The sequence below is a fragment of the Cajanus cajan genome, chromosome 5 (assembly GCF_000230855.2).
Source record: "Cajanus cajan strain Asha chromosome 5, NIPB_CcT2T_4, whole genome shotgun sequence".
NCBI lineage: Eukaryota > Viridiplantae > Streptophyta > Magnoliopsida > Fabales > Fabaceae > Cajanus > Cajanus cajan.
The window spans coordinates 15615256-15632537 of record NC_138521.1 but is presented as its reverse complement, the minus strand read 5'-3'; the positions used below and the strand labels follow the sequence as shown (position 1 = coordinate 15632537).

The window sequence follows — 17282 nt, the reverse complement described above, 5'->3', positions numbered from 1 at the left end:
TTGATCTAATATATACAAAAAATAATTAATGCGAAAAGAATCTTCAATATATAGAATGAGTTATTTCATCACTATCAATGTCATCAAAATGTTTTTTCCTATAAATCTTACGTTTTTCATTGAACTTAGGCTCTGTATCATTTCAATAGTTATTCCTTTGGTGGATTCTAATGTAGATGCAAAACTATTTTTTCTATAATTTTTTAATTCTTTTTCTTTTTTCAACTTTTCAAAACCAGATATATACTTTCTATTTGACATATTTTACTGATTGGCTAAAATAAAAATAACAAGAAAATTAATTTTCAAAATTAAAAGAAGATAACAATGAAACAATAAAACTTGGAAAGTGAAAAATTATATCTGTGAATGAAAATTTCTTTAAGCTATGGCTATGCACTATCGCAGTTATGAGTATCCAAAACTGAAATCGTAGTGACAATCACTTTGCGTGCACCTACAATGATAAACAATAAAAAAAAATGAGATCTAAAAATTGTAATTTATAAATAAAAGTACTGTATTAAATTATCTTTTCTCATGCATTAATAATTAATTTGCAATGTTTTAGAAATGTTTGATTCTGGCTTTTCAAAGACATGCAGGAAATCATAGAAAGAAGAAATCCTGTTTCAATTTCAATAAAGAAGAATATGTGGTACTGATCTCCGGGATGACCCATGACAAATTCACAATGCAATATCATGCAAGAAGTGCACTACAATGGATTGTTAATGGTGATAACTAAGAAAATGCATTGATGTCATTGAACCAACACCTAAAATTATACTAACTTAGCAGTTTTAAGGATTTTACAAAGTAAGAATCAACCCAGAAAAGGCATAGTGGGACCATATTGCTCCCAATCAAGCTCTCAAATTAGATGCGAAGAAGGAATTGAGAATGAGAATGAAGAGAGAATGAGAAAGAGATAGACTAGAGAGGAAACAAAGAGGTTGAAAATCTATCATCTATAAAAAACAAAAGTAAGTAGTAGTGACTGTTGAGTGTTGAGTATCTTTTCATTTACAAAAACTAATAAATAGGTTGTGGTCTTTTAAGTAATTTTAATAATAAAAAAATATGATATATAAAAAATATAAGATACGTGTCTTATAAAATATTGGGCTTTATCTCAAATATTATTAATTTTTTAAAAATTAATTTATATCAATAATACTACTATTAAAATAATTTGGAGACCTTATAAATTTGGAAGATCTAGGCATTGACCTTAATTGCCTTATTGAATATTCAGCCTGGGACATCAAATACAAAAAGTTGAATTTATAAAAAAAATTAATGATAAAATTAAAATGATTAAAAATATACAAATATAAAGACTAAAAAAAATATATTAAATTATAGGTGACAGTATAAATTTTTAAAATTAATTTAATCTAAATTAATTATTTGAATATTGTCATATACTGATAAGTCCCTTTCGGGCATAGCTAAGCTAGCCGGAAATCGAAGACCTACCCTGTGGTGCTAATGATATAACATGGCTGCTGAACCACTGATGCATTGTGATCTGAATGCAAGTATAGATATTTATTTCTCTTAATATATGTATATTATGGTTCTCCTGGTTCCCAGAAAGGTACTATATTCTATCAACTAAGCTACAACAAGACAGACAGATAAATGGTTGATGACGACCGTTAAAGTCCTGTTATAGATTGGGTATCTTTTGCTGTTGCAAGACCTTTCACACTTGTACTTCCTTCCACTTTGTCAGACTCAAATATAGAAACAAACGTCAACTACACTGGATTCAAATGAGATAAAAGCCTATTCTTTCCATCTCTCAAAATCACGGCACTTGCTATGACTCTCCCAAATTTGTGAGATTTGGAAATGCTTAATGATTTATTAACATTTATCTAGGCAATTAACTAACTTCCATGACTAATTAAAGCATTCATCATCTCGTCATGAATTGCCATGTCTTAAGTTCTTTTTTATTATTATTAGGGATTGTTCTTATGAAATGAAGTTTGTTTGTTGGTTGTATTTTAGGTATGATTTCCTACTTGTAAAAGTATATTTGAGAATTATCACGATGAAAAATATTATATATAATCACATATAAAATATGTCCAAAAAAAAAATATAGTTTTTATTTTTATTTTAAATAAAATTTAATAATATATATTTTATATCATTATAAATTATATTTATATTTTTTAATAATATATCAATATATATTATATTTATAATTTAGATAAAAATATTTTTTTTATAATAAATAATGTATTCATATAATGCGTGTGTAATTTACATGAAATTTTTTCTTTTTAGTGTATGACCTCAACCAATCACCTTTGCTGCTTGTAGCTGAGAAAGAATTTATAAGGACACGTATTAGTTTTGCCGAATCTGTTGTTCAATTGAGTGACAAATAAAAGGGTTGCGATACGGTCATGCATCATGGATTGATAAAGGAGCATGTACTTTTGCCGCACAAAACACACTACACCACAAAAAGAGTTTTTAGTAATATTTAGTCGTGTATAAATATTACTAATTTGCTTTATCAACGTATTACTAAATGTACTAAATGTTATATATAGTTTATGTTGGTAAAAATTTTTAAAAATTATTTTATACAATTAAGTAATATTTTTTTAAATATTATTAAAATAATATTTTTGTAATATTTTAATAATGTTACTAAGTTTTTAATAATTTTATAAAATATAATTAATTTAAATTTAGATATTATTATATATTTTTAGTTAGTTATAATTAATTATATATCAAAGGTCATTTATTTAAGTATAAGTTTATAATTATATATATTCATTATAAGTTATTCATTTATTTAGTATGAAACTTTAATAATGGGTAAAATTAAAAATAAGAGAAATATCTTCTTTATTTGATGTGAGACTTTGATTTCAGAAGTAATTATAGAAATATTTCTAAAAAATTTTTGTAAAATAATCTATTTATAATTAAAAAGAATAATATTAAAATAAAAAATATTACTCTATTTATAATAATATTTTTTTTAAAAATATATTATAAAATAACTTATTTATTTAATATATAATAATATTTTAATAAATATAAAAAAAATGTTGTTAAAAAATTAAAATATAGTACATCGATCAATTGCAATTAACTAAAAAGTTAATGATGTGATATGAGTTGATTAATTATGTAGGAGAAATATCACACGTGTAAGCCTTTTGGGGCTCTTGAAAGTAAGTTAGAAAGGTGCACTTAATCTTAATATTTACTTCTAAAGGGACGTGTCAAGAAAAGAAATAGATAAGGTGCTGGCACTACTTCTGTTTACGACTCACTATGTTTTCTTCTCCTACAACCGTGCTATCTTATTCTATTGCTCACTTTATTTATTTATTTATTTTGCTGTGACTAGTGTCACTTGTAGCTTATATTTTACTTTTTATTATTCATACAATTTCTTCCTATTGTATCTATAATTTTATATCTTATGTGTATATATGATTTCTCTTTTTATTATCTATAATTTTAGCTCATTATGTGTATATATCTAGTATGATTTTTTTTTTCTTACAATAATAATTTTACAAATTTTTTTTTAAAATTTGTTTGCAAAAAATAATTTACAGTAATTTTTTACAAATTTTTTTATGAAAAATAATCCACATTTTTTTTTTGCAAATTTTGCTACAATTTTAATGATCATAGAAAAAAAAATTTCATGGTAAAAATTTGTAGAAAATGTTGTAAGAAATTTATCTTGTTTCTTACAGATTTTCTTGTAAAAATAAATTCGCAAGTAATGTTTACTAAATGGTATAAAAGTTTCACAGATAACTTTTCTTGTAGATTTTCCTGCCAATTTTAATTCGCAGAAAAAATAAAAAATATATAAAATTTATAAGCTTAAGAATTAAAAGATTTACCTCAAGTCTCACATAGATTAGAAATAAAACAATTAAAGAATATATAAGTTAGGGGCAACACTCACCTTACAAGTTGATTTTGTATGGTTGAGTGTTAGACCTATAATTTACATACTTCAAATAAATTCATTGTAAGCATTTGGAAGCCGAAGAATTATTAATAGAAATTATACAAAAATTATCTCCAGATAGTAAATTCTTTGATTTTTTTTTTTGTAAAAAATTCGCAGAAAATTTCACAGAAAACTTTCTTGCAAATTTTTTCGTAGAAAACTTTCTTGCGAATTTTAAAATTTGCATAAATATATTATTCATGAAGGTATTACCTAGGGATAAGATTTCGCAGGAAAATATGTAGAAACAACGTTTCCTACGAATTTTTATGAAAAATTCAGAGAAAAAATCGCATATAATAAGAGAAATTCTAGTAGTGTGAGTTGAGTTGAGTCGAATTCAATTAAATTTGATTAAATAATATTTGACTCAACTTGCAATTTGATTCATATTTGATATGAACTTTTTTTTTTTTTTAACTTAAACTCCACTCAATTTTTTTTAGTTCGTCCCTAGAGTATCTACCGCCGATAGCAGTGACTAATCTCCTGCTACGTTGGAGGCACCTCAAAGGGTGGGATAGCTGGCCCGAAGATTTAACGCAACTACATACACAAGGCAAGATTCGAATCCCTGACCTTGCTTAAGCGCGGATCAATTTAAGCTTGCTAGTAGTTCAATTCAATTCGTTAACTTGAATGAATAAAGACTCAATTTATTTTTGAATCTTATACATTTCAAATTTTAAATTTAATAATATAATTTAAATAAAATAATTATTTATTTTTCTTTAAAAGACAAAACATAACTTATTTTATTACTTTTACAAGATTACAAGATATGACTTTAAAGAAACATGAGTACAACTAAAATCTACATAAATTAAAACTACTTCAACTTACATAAAATGGTAGAAAACTAATTCTTAACCATAAAATTCTACAGTTTTTAGTTCTTTTATTATTATTGATGTATAACTAAGTTTTAAATGTTCTTTCAAATTTTAATAAGCTAAAATTAAATATAAAAATTAATTATATAAATTATATATTTATGTGTCGTGTCAAATCATAAACTAAACTTTTTAGATTATACAAAACTCATATTCAACTCATTTATTTTTCAAATTCAATCTTTAACTCAAATTTAGTACATTTGGTTCATGAATCAAGTTTAATGAGTTAATTATCGAATCAAGTTTTGAATTATTTTTAAGTTAGTTCGATTTCATTGCAACCCATACTATAAACTTACATATAAAAAAGTACTTAAATTTTTTGAACTAAAATATAAATAAATTTTAATCAAATCAATTTTATTTAATATTATTAATTTAAAGATACTCCTATGATAATGAATGAAAACGCTATTTATCAAGAATATAGTTAAGGATATTTTAAAAAATATAACGCGTATTTTATACTTAATTATAAAAAATAAATACATTTAATAAATTTTTTTAATGTGTGTAAATTTAGTTATTTTTACTTATAGATAAGTATAGAGAGAGAAATATAAATATAAAGAGAAAGAGAATATTAATGAAGCCAATAAAAATAATAGGAAAAACTATTAAAGAAGTATAGGTAATAATTACATGATGACTCATCTTCTAGAAAAGATAGAAAGGGACAAAGATATGTGTTAGATAAGAAAATGCATTAAATGAGAAAAATTTATAACCCTTCTGAAAGATATTCTGATTCCTTAATAAATTTGTCGGTCAATTCTTCAAATATAATTCTATGAATTTTTTTAATAATTGAAAAGATTATTTAAATCATAACGAAATTTAAACTTAAAATTATGTATAACTTAATGTTTGTGGCTAAAAAATTACCAATTATACAAAAAAAAAGAAGTCTCATAATCCGCGTATATGCAACTTCAAAGAGAACGCAATGGCTTGCATGTATATGATGAAAAAGTTTGTTAGAGATGTCTCTGATAGATTTTGAATTTTTTTTTTTGTTGTTGTTGAAATTGAGAAAAGAAAGCGTTATTATTAGTCATGAAACAGAATAAAATTATTAGTATTTGCACCTTGCAGTGACCTGATTTCACTTCTTTTATTCTTTTTATGCAAAATGAATATCTTGCAGTTGTGAAATATAAATTAATTTATTATATATATATATATATATATATATATATATATATATATATATATATATATATATATATATATATATATATATATGGTACTTCTATATTAAAATTGCTTAAAAAAAAGTTATTAAAATAAATATTTTCTCCAACAAAATTTTCTTGTATATGAAATTGACAATACGAAATTATAGTAATATATATAAATTACAATAATATATATAATATATTTTGCATTCAATATATTTTAACAAAAATGAGATATTAAAAATTAATGAATGTGTAGATCAACTATTACATACAAACTTTTTTTTCTTCTTTTGAAAGTATCAACAAGACACAAATTTAATTAGCATTCTTCGAGTTTAAATTTTAAGTATATAATTATATTAAATATTCAAAGATTTTTTTTTTATTAAACATAGTAATTTTATCTTATTTGAGTAGGAGTTTTTTTTTTCCAGAAAATATTGTATTCTGTTCAAATTAAATAAAAATGATATAAATTGTAGAATTTATACAACATAAATATAAAACGAGAGTAAAAGAGAGAAATTTAAAATGTTATAAATGGCGAGAGATTGACTTAAAAATTAATGTTATAATAAATTGTTGTGTAAATTATTAGACATGTAAAATTACTCAAAAAAAATGAGATTCCTAAAAGAGAGAAGATTTACTCTTTTAGACTAAAATCTAATTTTATTCTATGAGTAATTATTCACGTATACAAAAATTCATAAAAATAGTTATTATATTTAATAATGATGGAGAAAGATAAAATATAAAATATAATATTATACAAATTATTGTACAATTTATCTTAAAATCGCACTCTCATTATAAACAAATTTAACTAATTAACTTATGTGCTTATTAAGAAAGTTAGTTAATATTATTTAATTTTAACTAAAACCAATTTTCTTTTTATATTACTTTTCATTAAAATTTGATATTTAGAATATAGAAAAATTATTAGACATAGAATCCTAAGTAAATAAAAAACATTTTTGAGATGATAATATTAATTACAATAATGTTAATTAAGATTTATTTATATACAAATTTAAATTGTATAAATATATTTTTCACTCATATTTGACTTTTCTGAAGTGAGTAATTTTTTTTTACCCATGACTTAAACATATTTAATAGACACTAAATTATCTTGTTATTACTGTTAATTGCGACTTATTACTTGATTGACTGCATTTATTAGTGTAACACTACTTTGATTAGTGTAATACTGCTTTTAAAACACACTTGAATAATTTTGTCAATGCAAATGAAGAAACAAGGTGCGAGTTAAGATGAGTGAAAGTAAATAAAGAAGAAAAAAAATATTATACCATAAGTATTTTATGATATTCCAATACAGATACATCCCCCATTATTGAATTAAGCGTTTAATGCAAAGCTAGGTAGCTAATTTTGTTAGTATTACAGTAGTTGATCATGTTCACATTACACTTGATAACGGTTTCCGATCCTCTACATACGTTTCTTAGGTTTCGTCTCTCTCCCTCACATTTGCCTCCACGACATCCTCTTTCTAGTGTGACATGTCTCTTGATTCAGCGTACATTTGTCTACGCGTATGGCTTTGTTCCTTCCCATCACACCTTTAAAAGGACATCACCTCATCACCTGATACACACAACAACACCTTCCACCAATTCTCAATCACCCTCCATGATGAGAATCACAAGCCCCCATCATCAAGTTCTCCACCCTGCATGAAGTTATTCAATTAGCTTCCTTCCTAGTCCCTTTTTAGAAAGTAACCCAAACTCATTCAACCTTTTTTCCTTTTCCTTTTCCTTTTCCTTTTCACACCCTCAGATAGTTTCACTCCTTCGCCTATTTCCTCAATGGCGCCACCATCCGATGACATGCCACCAACACCCCAGGCCCAAGAGGCCAGCCAAGGCCCAAGAAACACCGTGATAAAGTGCCCCAGATGCGACTCCTCCAACACCAAATTCTGCTACTACAACAACTACAGCTTGTCCCAGCCTCGGCACTTCTGCAAGACGTGCCGAAGGTACTGGACAAACGGTGGAGCCTTGCGCAACGTCCCAATTGGAGGAGGGTGCAGAAAGAACAAAAAGCCCAAGCCCACTACCTCATCATCGTCATCATCCTCGTCCAGACTCTCCTATGAGCCCAAGGACTTTCAATTTCACAACCTCTCAGTTCCACCCTCCGTTGAGTTTCACGTCGGAGGCTTGTCCTATCCTTCCAGGCTCCACCATCACCATCACCACCACCCTCCTCCTCCACCCACCACCATGTTCAGCCAGTTTTCCTCCTTTGGAGACGCTTCTGGCTTCCAACTGGACCCTCCTCCTGCGGCCGCCGCGAATCCTCTCATGGGCCTGGCTCCACCCAGTCCCAACCTCTGGGCCCTGGGCCAGTCTCAAAGCCCAGCACTGCCTGACCCGGTGACCGGTTCGATGCAATCCGTTCATGGCAACCTCGCTTCCTCCATTGAGTCACTGAGCAACATGAACCAGGACATGCACATGAAGATGCAGCAGCAGCGTTTCGCGGCCATGATGTTCGGTGGGGACAGCGGCAGCGGCAGCAGCAGCCAAAAGAGTTACGGCGGCGGCGGCGGCAGCGGCGTTTCGCATTCGCAAACCGTTGGTGGTTTTGACATTCAGAAACCGCAACCGATTCTGTTCCAGAACCTCGAAATCTCGAAGCCACAGAATCTGCCAGGTGGCGGTTCCGGGAAAGGAGGCGCGGCTTCGGAGACAGTGCCCCTTATACCCACCGAATGGTTCTTTGATAACCCCTTTTCCTCAGTGAACCCTGCAACAGCTTCAGCCAATGGTGGAAACGTTAACAATGGGAACCAGAATGACTTCAACAACTGGGGTGGTGTTCATGCTTGGGGGAATTTCAATGGTTTGCCCTAGATATGACTCAAAGAGATAGAGGTAGCTAGAGAAGGAAGGCAAAAGGAATAAATTATAATTAATAGTTAATAGTTAATAATTAATAGTTAATAGTTAATTATAGTTATGACAAATGTATAATTGTCTAAAACTCCTTATAGGTTAAGAAAAATCTTATAGGCCTATGTTAATTAGGTAGCTTCTAGTTTATGTTTATGTCCAAATCATCATCATATATATGTAACAGAAAGGATATATATAAAGTTAAAATTTTAAGAATTAAGATCATATTCATAGGCTTTTGTCTTTAAATTCATTGTATTTGTTCAACTGTTCATATGTATACTCATCAAATTGAAATGGATCCATGTTGTTCAAGTTCAATATAATTGTGACTTTAATACTCTTGCAAATAAAATACGCGTCAGTCTTTACATTGATCTTATCCAGCAATGGCAATGACTGCTTCTCTTGCTTACAATATACTTCACATATCAGATGTACTTTAACGGAAGAGAAATTGCGCTGACATTAAAGTTAATTGTTATTAAATGAATTTACTTAAAGTTGGTATTGATCAAATTTTGATGAACTGTGATTTTTGTCTTTACATAACATTTTTTCAAAAGGTCGGTGAAAGTTTACGGTTTCCCTCGATATTTCTGTAGAATCCGCTATACGTGTTTTGGACTGTTGTTGATTGAAACAGGGGGATTTTAATCGATGATACAATACCATCTTTGGTTTTCTTTCTTGTTTATTTGATAACAAAACAACCAACTCATAAACACTGTTGCGTGTCACTTTTAATTTCCATCGTCAGAGAACTGAATCCCAGGCTTCTTCAGTTACTGATCAATGCAATATACGCATAAAACACCCTGACTTGGCAGTGACTAGACGTAGCTTTTGCTAGTTAATTAGTCTGCAATATCAAGGCTTTTTAACCATGTTCTCATTTTCTCTCTATATATATGTACACTAATTTTCCTTATTTTTGTGATGTTACTGAGGCTCTTTGCAATAATTAGTTCCAGTGTGGTGTGATTTGGTGTCTGAAAAAGTGGTGGTTTAAAAGTAAGTTTAATGAAAACACTGTCAATCTACGTTTGAATGTGCTAGAGAGAGAAAAATGTAACATCTAATGCTTAGGGTTCGGTTCATGTTTATTAGCTTTATGATTGTTGGAGAGTGAGCCCTTAAATCCGTGCTAAATGCCACTGAGCATCAACTCTCGTTGCAATTCTGCATCATGTCACTGAACTGAAAAAGGAAATAAACAATGCAAAGTAGGAATGTATTACTTTTCCTTGCTTCCCTCTGTCACGTTATTTCTTACTTTCACTATTTGAGCGCCAAAAATAGACCCCACAAATACTTAAAAGACTATAATGACATTCTTTTTTACCCCGTCATATATCATAATTTAGTATATATTACGCGTGCATGCTAATAAAATATACCCCAATTGTTATGTAAAATTATTAGTTAAAATATGTCAGACAAAGTTATGTAACATATATACATGTCTCCACCCACATATACAGAAAATGAGTCCTTACTTTGTTCTTAAAGCAACTGAAACATGAATCAATAGTCTTGGTTAAACAAGTGAATATATATATAGCAACATTCCCTTTCCTTAACATGATTCAGTAGGAAAGGCCACTTTGTTTGCATACTCTTTTCCCTCAACAAATAAGAGTTGGAGACATGTGTTTAATTACTATTTTTCAAAGTTATGTACATATACTCTTTCTCTAATGTTCCATTTGATTGCAAGGAAATAAATAACTGAAAAATGGAGTAAATAAATAAGTGAGTAAAATTAGATAAAAAAAATAGAGTGAAAATTAGTATACTTAATTTATAAAAAAAAAGAGAAATAAATAATTAATAATATTATAGAGTTATTTAATCTGAATGAATAAAAAAAATTATAATATAACTCAAAATACTAATTTACCATTCTAAAATAAAATATTATAATATATAATTTAGCATAATTTTTAATTATAATTATTTGCTAAATCAGATGTAAAAGACAAAATTAAAATACAAATTTAATTTAAGGTGAATTGTTTAAAATTAAATTAAAAAGGTGGGAAAAAATTACATAAACTAATGTAATCAATATGAATTTTTCATACTCAATGTATAAAATTACATTGCCAGTTTTAATCAATTAAACATCATTGGTAATCAATTATTGTAGTGCATTTGAGTGGCTGATAAGAATGATAATAATTTATTTAATAAAAAGGCCATATTTAAATTTTTACAAAAATTTATTTATTTAAAAAAGATTGAACTTAAGTTTATTAAAAAAATTAGTTAGGCTTCATAGGTCATAAATTTATTTATATGATATAATAAAAAATAATATATATATATATATATATATATATTGCATTACTAATAATATAATTAAATAAATAAATTTATAACATCAAAAAATAAAAATTATTAAATTTTTTTTTTATTTTCACTATACTTCAACATTTTACATTTTTCATTCATACGAAGTCAAGAAATCGAAAATAAAAACTTGCACAATCATGTATTTTCATGATTAGCTATTTAATACTTCAAATGATATATAAAGAATATTTAAAAAGTCTTTTTTTATAAGATTATTTTCTTTCATTATAGTTCATGCGTTAATGTATAATAGTGTACATGAGTATTCATAAGTACGTCCCTCAATTAATCATTTATTTTTATTTTAAACTCTAAATTTTAATAATAATAAAATAAATTACTATTTTATAATATTTTTTTAAAAAAAAACATACATATATTTAAAAATAAAATTATTAATTTATATAAAATTAAAATTATTAACCTATTTAATGTCATTAATACGAAATAAGTTACAAATCATAACAAACTTTTTGAAAAGTCAAGACAAACCTTAAAAATAAGTTTATATAAATAATAGATCAAATTTAAATTAATTTTATAAAACACAATTAATCTATATATTCAAAATCTACATAACATAACTTATTATTCCCATACCTATATGAGACAAAGGCAGTTTCGAAAACTGCTCTTCAAATACTACACAAGAAGAAATTCTCGTCTATTCCAATTTTGTCAAGCATGTCAGAAGAAAAAAAAAATTGAGGTGAGAACTATTCTTTTTTAATTTATTCTCTCTCTATTTCATACCGATCAAACAAATAAACTTATTCTCACTAACTTATTTTCACTCTATTACCCATATATCACAGTAATGTAAATCTGCATGTATAGGTAATTTTTTCTCCTATAAACAATACCCTTATTTTTTAATTAAAAATTTCTTTCCCCTATATTAATATGTTTTTTTAAATTTCTTGTAAACTTAAAACAAATAGACTTAACTCAATTTCATATTTTTTAGTTATCATAAATTAAATGCACTTAAATTTAATTTAGTAATAATACTATGTGTTAGATTTTTTTTTATATCTATTATAAGGAATACAGTTATTGCAAGCTTTAATTTCTAATAAATATGTGATTTATATTTTTCATAAATATATATTTTATAATATTATTCTCTCTATTGGATTATTTATCTTAATTGTCACACATCTTTTTTCTTTCAATAAAATGATGAATAAATTTGTTTCATAACTATCATTATCATTTCTCATAAATATTGGTGATGAATTAAGTATACATAGACTCACTGATCAAGTAAAATTATAAATTCTTCTGTAATTGTCAATTTGTTTCTATATATATATATGTGGGTTGAATAACTCATGAGTCACGGTAATAGAAAAATATAGAAAATAAGAAAAAGAGTTGTCTGATATATATTACAAACATGACATGAAGTCACATGATTAACGTGATAGTTGCAGATATAGAAACTTTTTTGTTGAACTCTGCTGGTGACTCAAACTGTCATTTTACAACTTACAAAACTGCAAGAAGCTCATGACGTACATATGCATTTAACTATACCAGAAACTCTGTTTACTAATATTTCTCATGATTCTTACATCCAAATTTCTGGTCCCACTATCTTGAATCACTTGATAGTACTTCCCCCACTAGCCAAAAGCAAGCAATCATGGGTATGACCACAACATAAACACCACCAAAATTCTGGTTTTCTTAATCTTTTTATAATTTGTTATTTTTGATTTTATTAAAATTTTCCATACTATATATAAATATAAAATAGATGTTATATATATATATATATATATATATATATTTAATAATCGTAATACTAATACGAAGTATTTAAAATTGTGACTAACTTTTATTGAAAATTATAAATATATATTTCTCTCATAACATATTTTGTTATATGTCTAAAATTATTAGAACCACAAATTTAATACTACTCCTTATACCAACTAAAATTGATAATAAAAATTTTATATAATACCAATATGTACGTGTCATGTCTTGTATGTGCAGAACTTGAAGTACATTATCAATACAAATATTAAACTTGTCCAAGACATGCAAACCACTATGAGACATCACGGCACAATAAACAAAGATAACGTTTCCTTATTCTTCTTAGATAAGAATTCTCTCACTCACTTTCTTTCGCGGTCTGCGACTTAGGAACGAGAACAATGCTATCGTCTCTGTCACGATTTTGTCTTGTTCCAGCTTTTGTCACTGCATTTGGATTATGGAGCAAGGGGATTCAAATCTGACAAGACAATCTCCACCATCCCGCAAAACTCATCATTTCACTTGTTGACCTCTTGTCCAACTGTTTCTTTCCGTTTCCTATTCACTTCTCTTTCACTTTTCTTCTTCTTCACTGATTCATCACTCATGAAACTTGCATTTAATTTATAATCACTGCTCATTCGTATAAAATAAATTTAAAAACAGCAAACACTGTTTTATTTTATTTTTATGTACTCACATTTTTTAATTAGTAAAAAAAATCTAAATCTCACATAAAATAATCTTATAAGTTAATTTTATAGGATTAAATTATATTTAAATTTAATATTCTAAAACTTTTAAATACATGCACATTTCAAAGAATCTATTTACATTTTATTTGAATATATGTTTGACCTAAGTATTTGAATAAAAATATTAAAATAACTTTTAATTTGTCCATAAATTGTTTTTAATAACTTATTTTAATAAACTATTTTTAATAATTGTACGAAAATAAATTATAGTTTATGTGACAATTGCTTAATCTTATTTTTCTTTAATTATAATTATAGAAATAACTTATATATATATATAAACATTTATATGATATACAGTTTTAAATAAGTATTTAATCAAATTATTTATCCAAATAGTTCTTAATATCACTACCATTGAAAAACTTGCTACAACCTAGCTAGTCTTTTATTCATGTACTTTTTCCTTTTTTATTTCAAATAAAGGAAAATAATGGGAATTATGAAATTAATTAGATGGATTTTGAATCAATCCATTGAATAATGATACATAAATTGACTTTAAATATTATAAAACACGAGTGAATATAATAAGTATGTTAAGTTTTGTATACAGAAACCTTCATAAATCTTTTCTACAATTTTCTTTGTTAAGCAAATATTTTGTCCTAACTTAAAATCTATTTTCGTTTTTTGGTAACTAAATCTATTTTCTTAAAACAGCCGAGTTATAAAACTAAAAGATTATATATTACATTTTTAACCCTTGAGTTAGTTGATCAAACTAAAAAAAAAAAAAAAAAGAGAAAAGAGAGAATGTGCACAAAAGATTTATACCGGTTTATCTTAATCTATAGTCTGCATCTAAATCATGACAACCACAAAGACTTTCACTAAACAAATTTTAAACTATTACAAGTAATTTTCCACCAAGCTTTCTCAAGCTCATGCAAATATTATTTTCTACTTTACCTCTTCGAGAAATTACACAGAATATTCTTTCTTCACTAAGTCTCTTCAACTTATAAGCAATTTACGAAAGAAAAATGCTTAAAGGGTAATGACAGACTATTGTTCTAACAGACAAATATACAAGTAAAAAGCCTAAGTGCTTAGAGAAATTTCTAAGAGTTTACAAAATTGAAAAGAAAAGAAAAACTCATTGATATTTGTTCACTTTGGTTTTATATTGACTTTGACTTCTCTTAAAACTTTTATAGGAGCTTAGAAAACACCCATATTGATTTTTTTTTTAATTTATTTTGGAAAAGTAAAACGTTGGTGACTTCAATAATCTTTGAAAAAGCCTATACTCTTATGCTTTGTTTATTATCATGCATGTTAGACAATTAATCTATTTAGACAATTAGAACAACCAATGCAAACATATTAATCAATGTGATCAAGATATACCATTGAATCCAAAATAATTATTCTCACATCAAGTTGATATATTTTTTTTTGAAACTCGTACAATTCAAAAGATTGTCACAAAAACATCTAACTTGTAATTTTTCTTTTAAAAAAATACCTTGTGTGTTGTCTTTTTCTTCTATATCTTATTTATGCTTGTTTCTTTTCTTTCTCCTAATTTATTATTTGATCTTAATATTCTTTTTTCTCTTCCATAGTAGACGTCAAATTACATGGGTGGCGGGGGGTGGGGGCGGGGTAAACAGTGTCACGCTCTTACTCATACTTTTATTGGTTGCCTTTTTTACGTATTGAACCCTACTTTCCAAGTCTTTGTACTTGGGGCAGACATATCTTGTTCAGATCTAGCAATTAATTGCTCCTTCTGGTTTTGCATTTAAAAGTATAGCAAACGCATGAAACATATAATGTTGATTCTTGAGCATGCTTATATATATGTCGTGTCCATTGTCTGGGGCAGATGAAGAGGCACCCTTATCATTTAATAGATTAGCTTTGGGTTGATGGAAAGATTTAGAAACAATTTTCGAAAAAATATTTTGATTAACTGCCGGTGAAAATTTAATATAAATAAACTTGAAAAAAAATATGTAGAAAATTAGTTAGGGAAAAAGGTAGGAAAATTTTATATGCAAAGATTCTCATAAATCCATCAGACGCAAAAGTTGAACCTTCATAACATGGAGTGTTTCAAACTCTACTAAAATAGCTTATGCTTCAATTTGAACTCAAACAAAATAGCTTATGCAATTCTACCTGAGAAGGATTCCAGGTGACTAGTTACTCATTTAATAATGTTTAAAGATAGGATAAATAAGTAGTCTCAGATTGTGTGATTTCCTTGACAAACGTAGCTTTTCTTTAACGGTATACAGTGGGGTAATCTACGATCTTTTGTTTGTATATATACTTATGATGTTAGCTTAACAAGGAAGTCTTTTGAAAAACTTACTATGTGGATAGCTAGTATATAAATCTTGTAAGACACTTTTGATGTTGCATGATCTACTTATATAATGTTTCCTTAGAATCAATGATATTTTAATTTCACAATAATGTGCTGTAATTCAATTGTATAATTTTCTTTACTAATAAAATCTATTATTTATAATTAAGTACAAAAAAAAGTGAGGTCATCTTGGAAAGACTAACCAATGAAGGACATGATGATCATTTTGGATTGTTTTTGAAGATTTCAGAGAAACAAAATAGGGCTCATTTGCATGAAGAAATAGAGTCAAATTGTAGAATAGAAGAATTTGAAGTGATTTTGTGTTTTAGTCATTTCAAAAGGAATAATGTTGTCAAAAATTAAAAAGATAAAATTAGTGACTGAAAAATTAGTCGCTAAGTTTTGGCTGAGCTAAATTAAGTTTTTCGTTTGGGTGAATTTTGCTCTCTGTTACCATCAAAGTTGAAAAAGCTGAGCAAGATTCTTTTAACTGATCCAAAGTTTGAGTTTTTGTTGAATTAGAGTTTGAATTTCGGTTGAACAAGAGTCTTTGGCTCAATAAGTTTAGTGTGCCTATAACTATATTTTTGAATTTGTTTTGTGTGCCAAGATGTTTTGTGTGCATTTATAGGTTTCCAAATGTGTGTCTAAATATCTTTCTTAGTAGGATATGTATATATAGGTGTTTCATACTCATTGTAACATATAGGAAGTCATTAATGAAGAATTGAGAATCTTTGAGAGAGTTTTCTCTTGGATTTTGTGGAAGAACTTTGGTTTTGAACTTCTTATAAAAGGTTGAATCCATTATGGCAAATCTTCATCCAACTTATCAAACTGCTCAGTATATGGTGTTTAATATCCATCTATATTTTTCTTCATTTTCAATTTTCTGTTGCATTCATTGTTTTCTTTTTATTTCAAGTTTGGATTTGATGAACTAGTAAAAGAGAAGGAAACATATAAAAAATGGGGTTGAAATGTGTGTGTGGTTTTATAAACCATTTCTGCAAGTAATCAAATATAAGTTCATAGAATTGTT

At 27.0% G+C, this 17282-nt stretch overlaps 1 protein-coding gene across 1 annotated transcript; it reads left to right on the top strand.

Moving 5' to 3' along the window:
- Positions 1-7575: 7575 nt before the first annotated feature.
- On the top strand, positions 7576-9957 carry LOC109819084 (dof zinc finger protein DOF5.7). Its single transcript, XM_020384672.3, has one exon. The coding sequence runs from the start codon at positions 7934-7936 to the stop codon at positions 8984-8986; it is 1053 nt and encodes a 350-aa protein (XP_020240261.1). The 5' UTR covers positions 7576-7933; the 3' UTR covers positions 8987-9957.
- The last annotated feature ends 7325 nt before the right edge of the window (positions 9958-17282 follow it).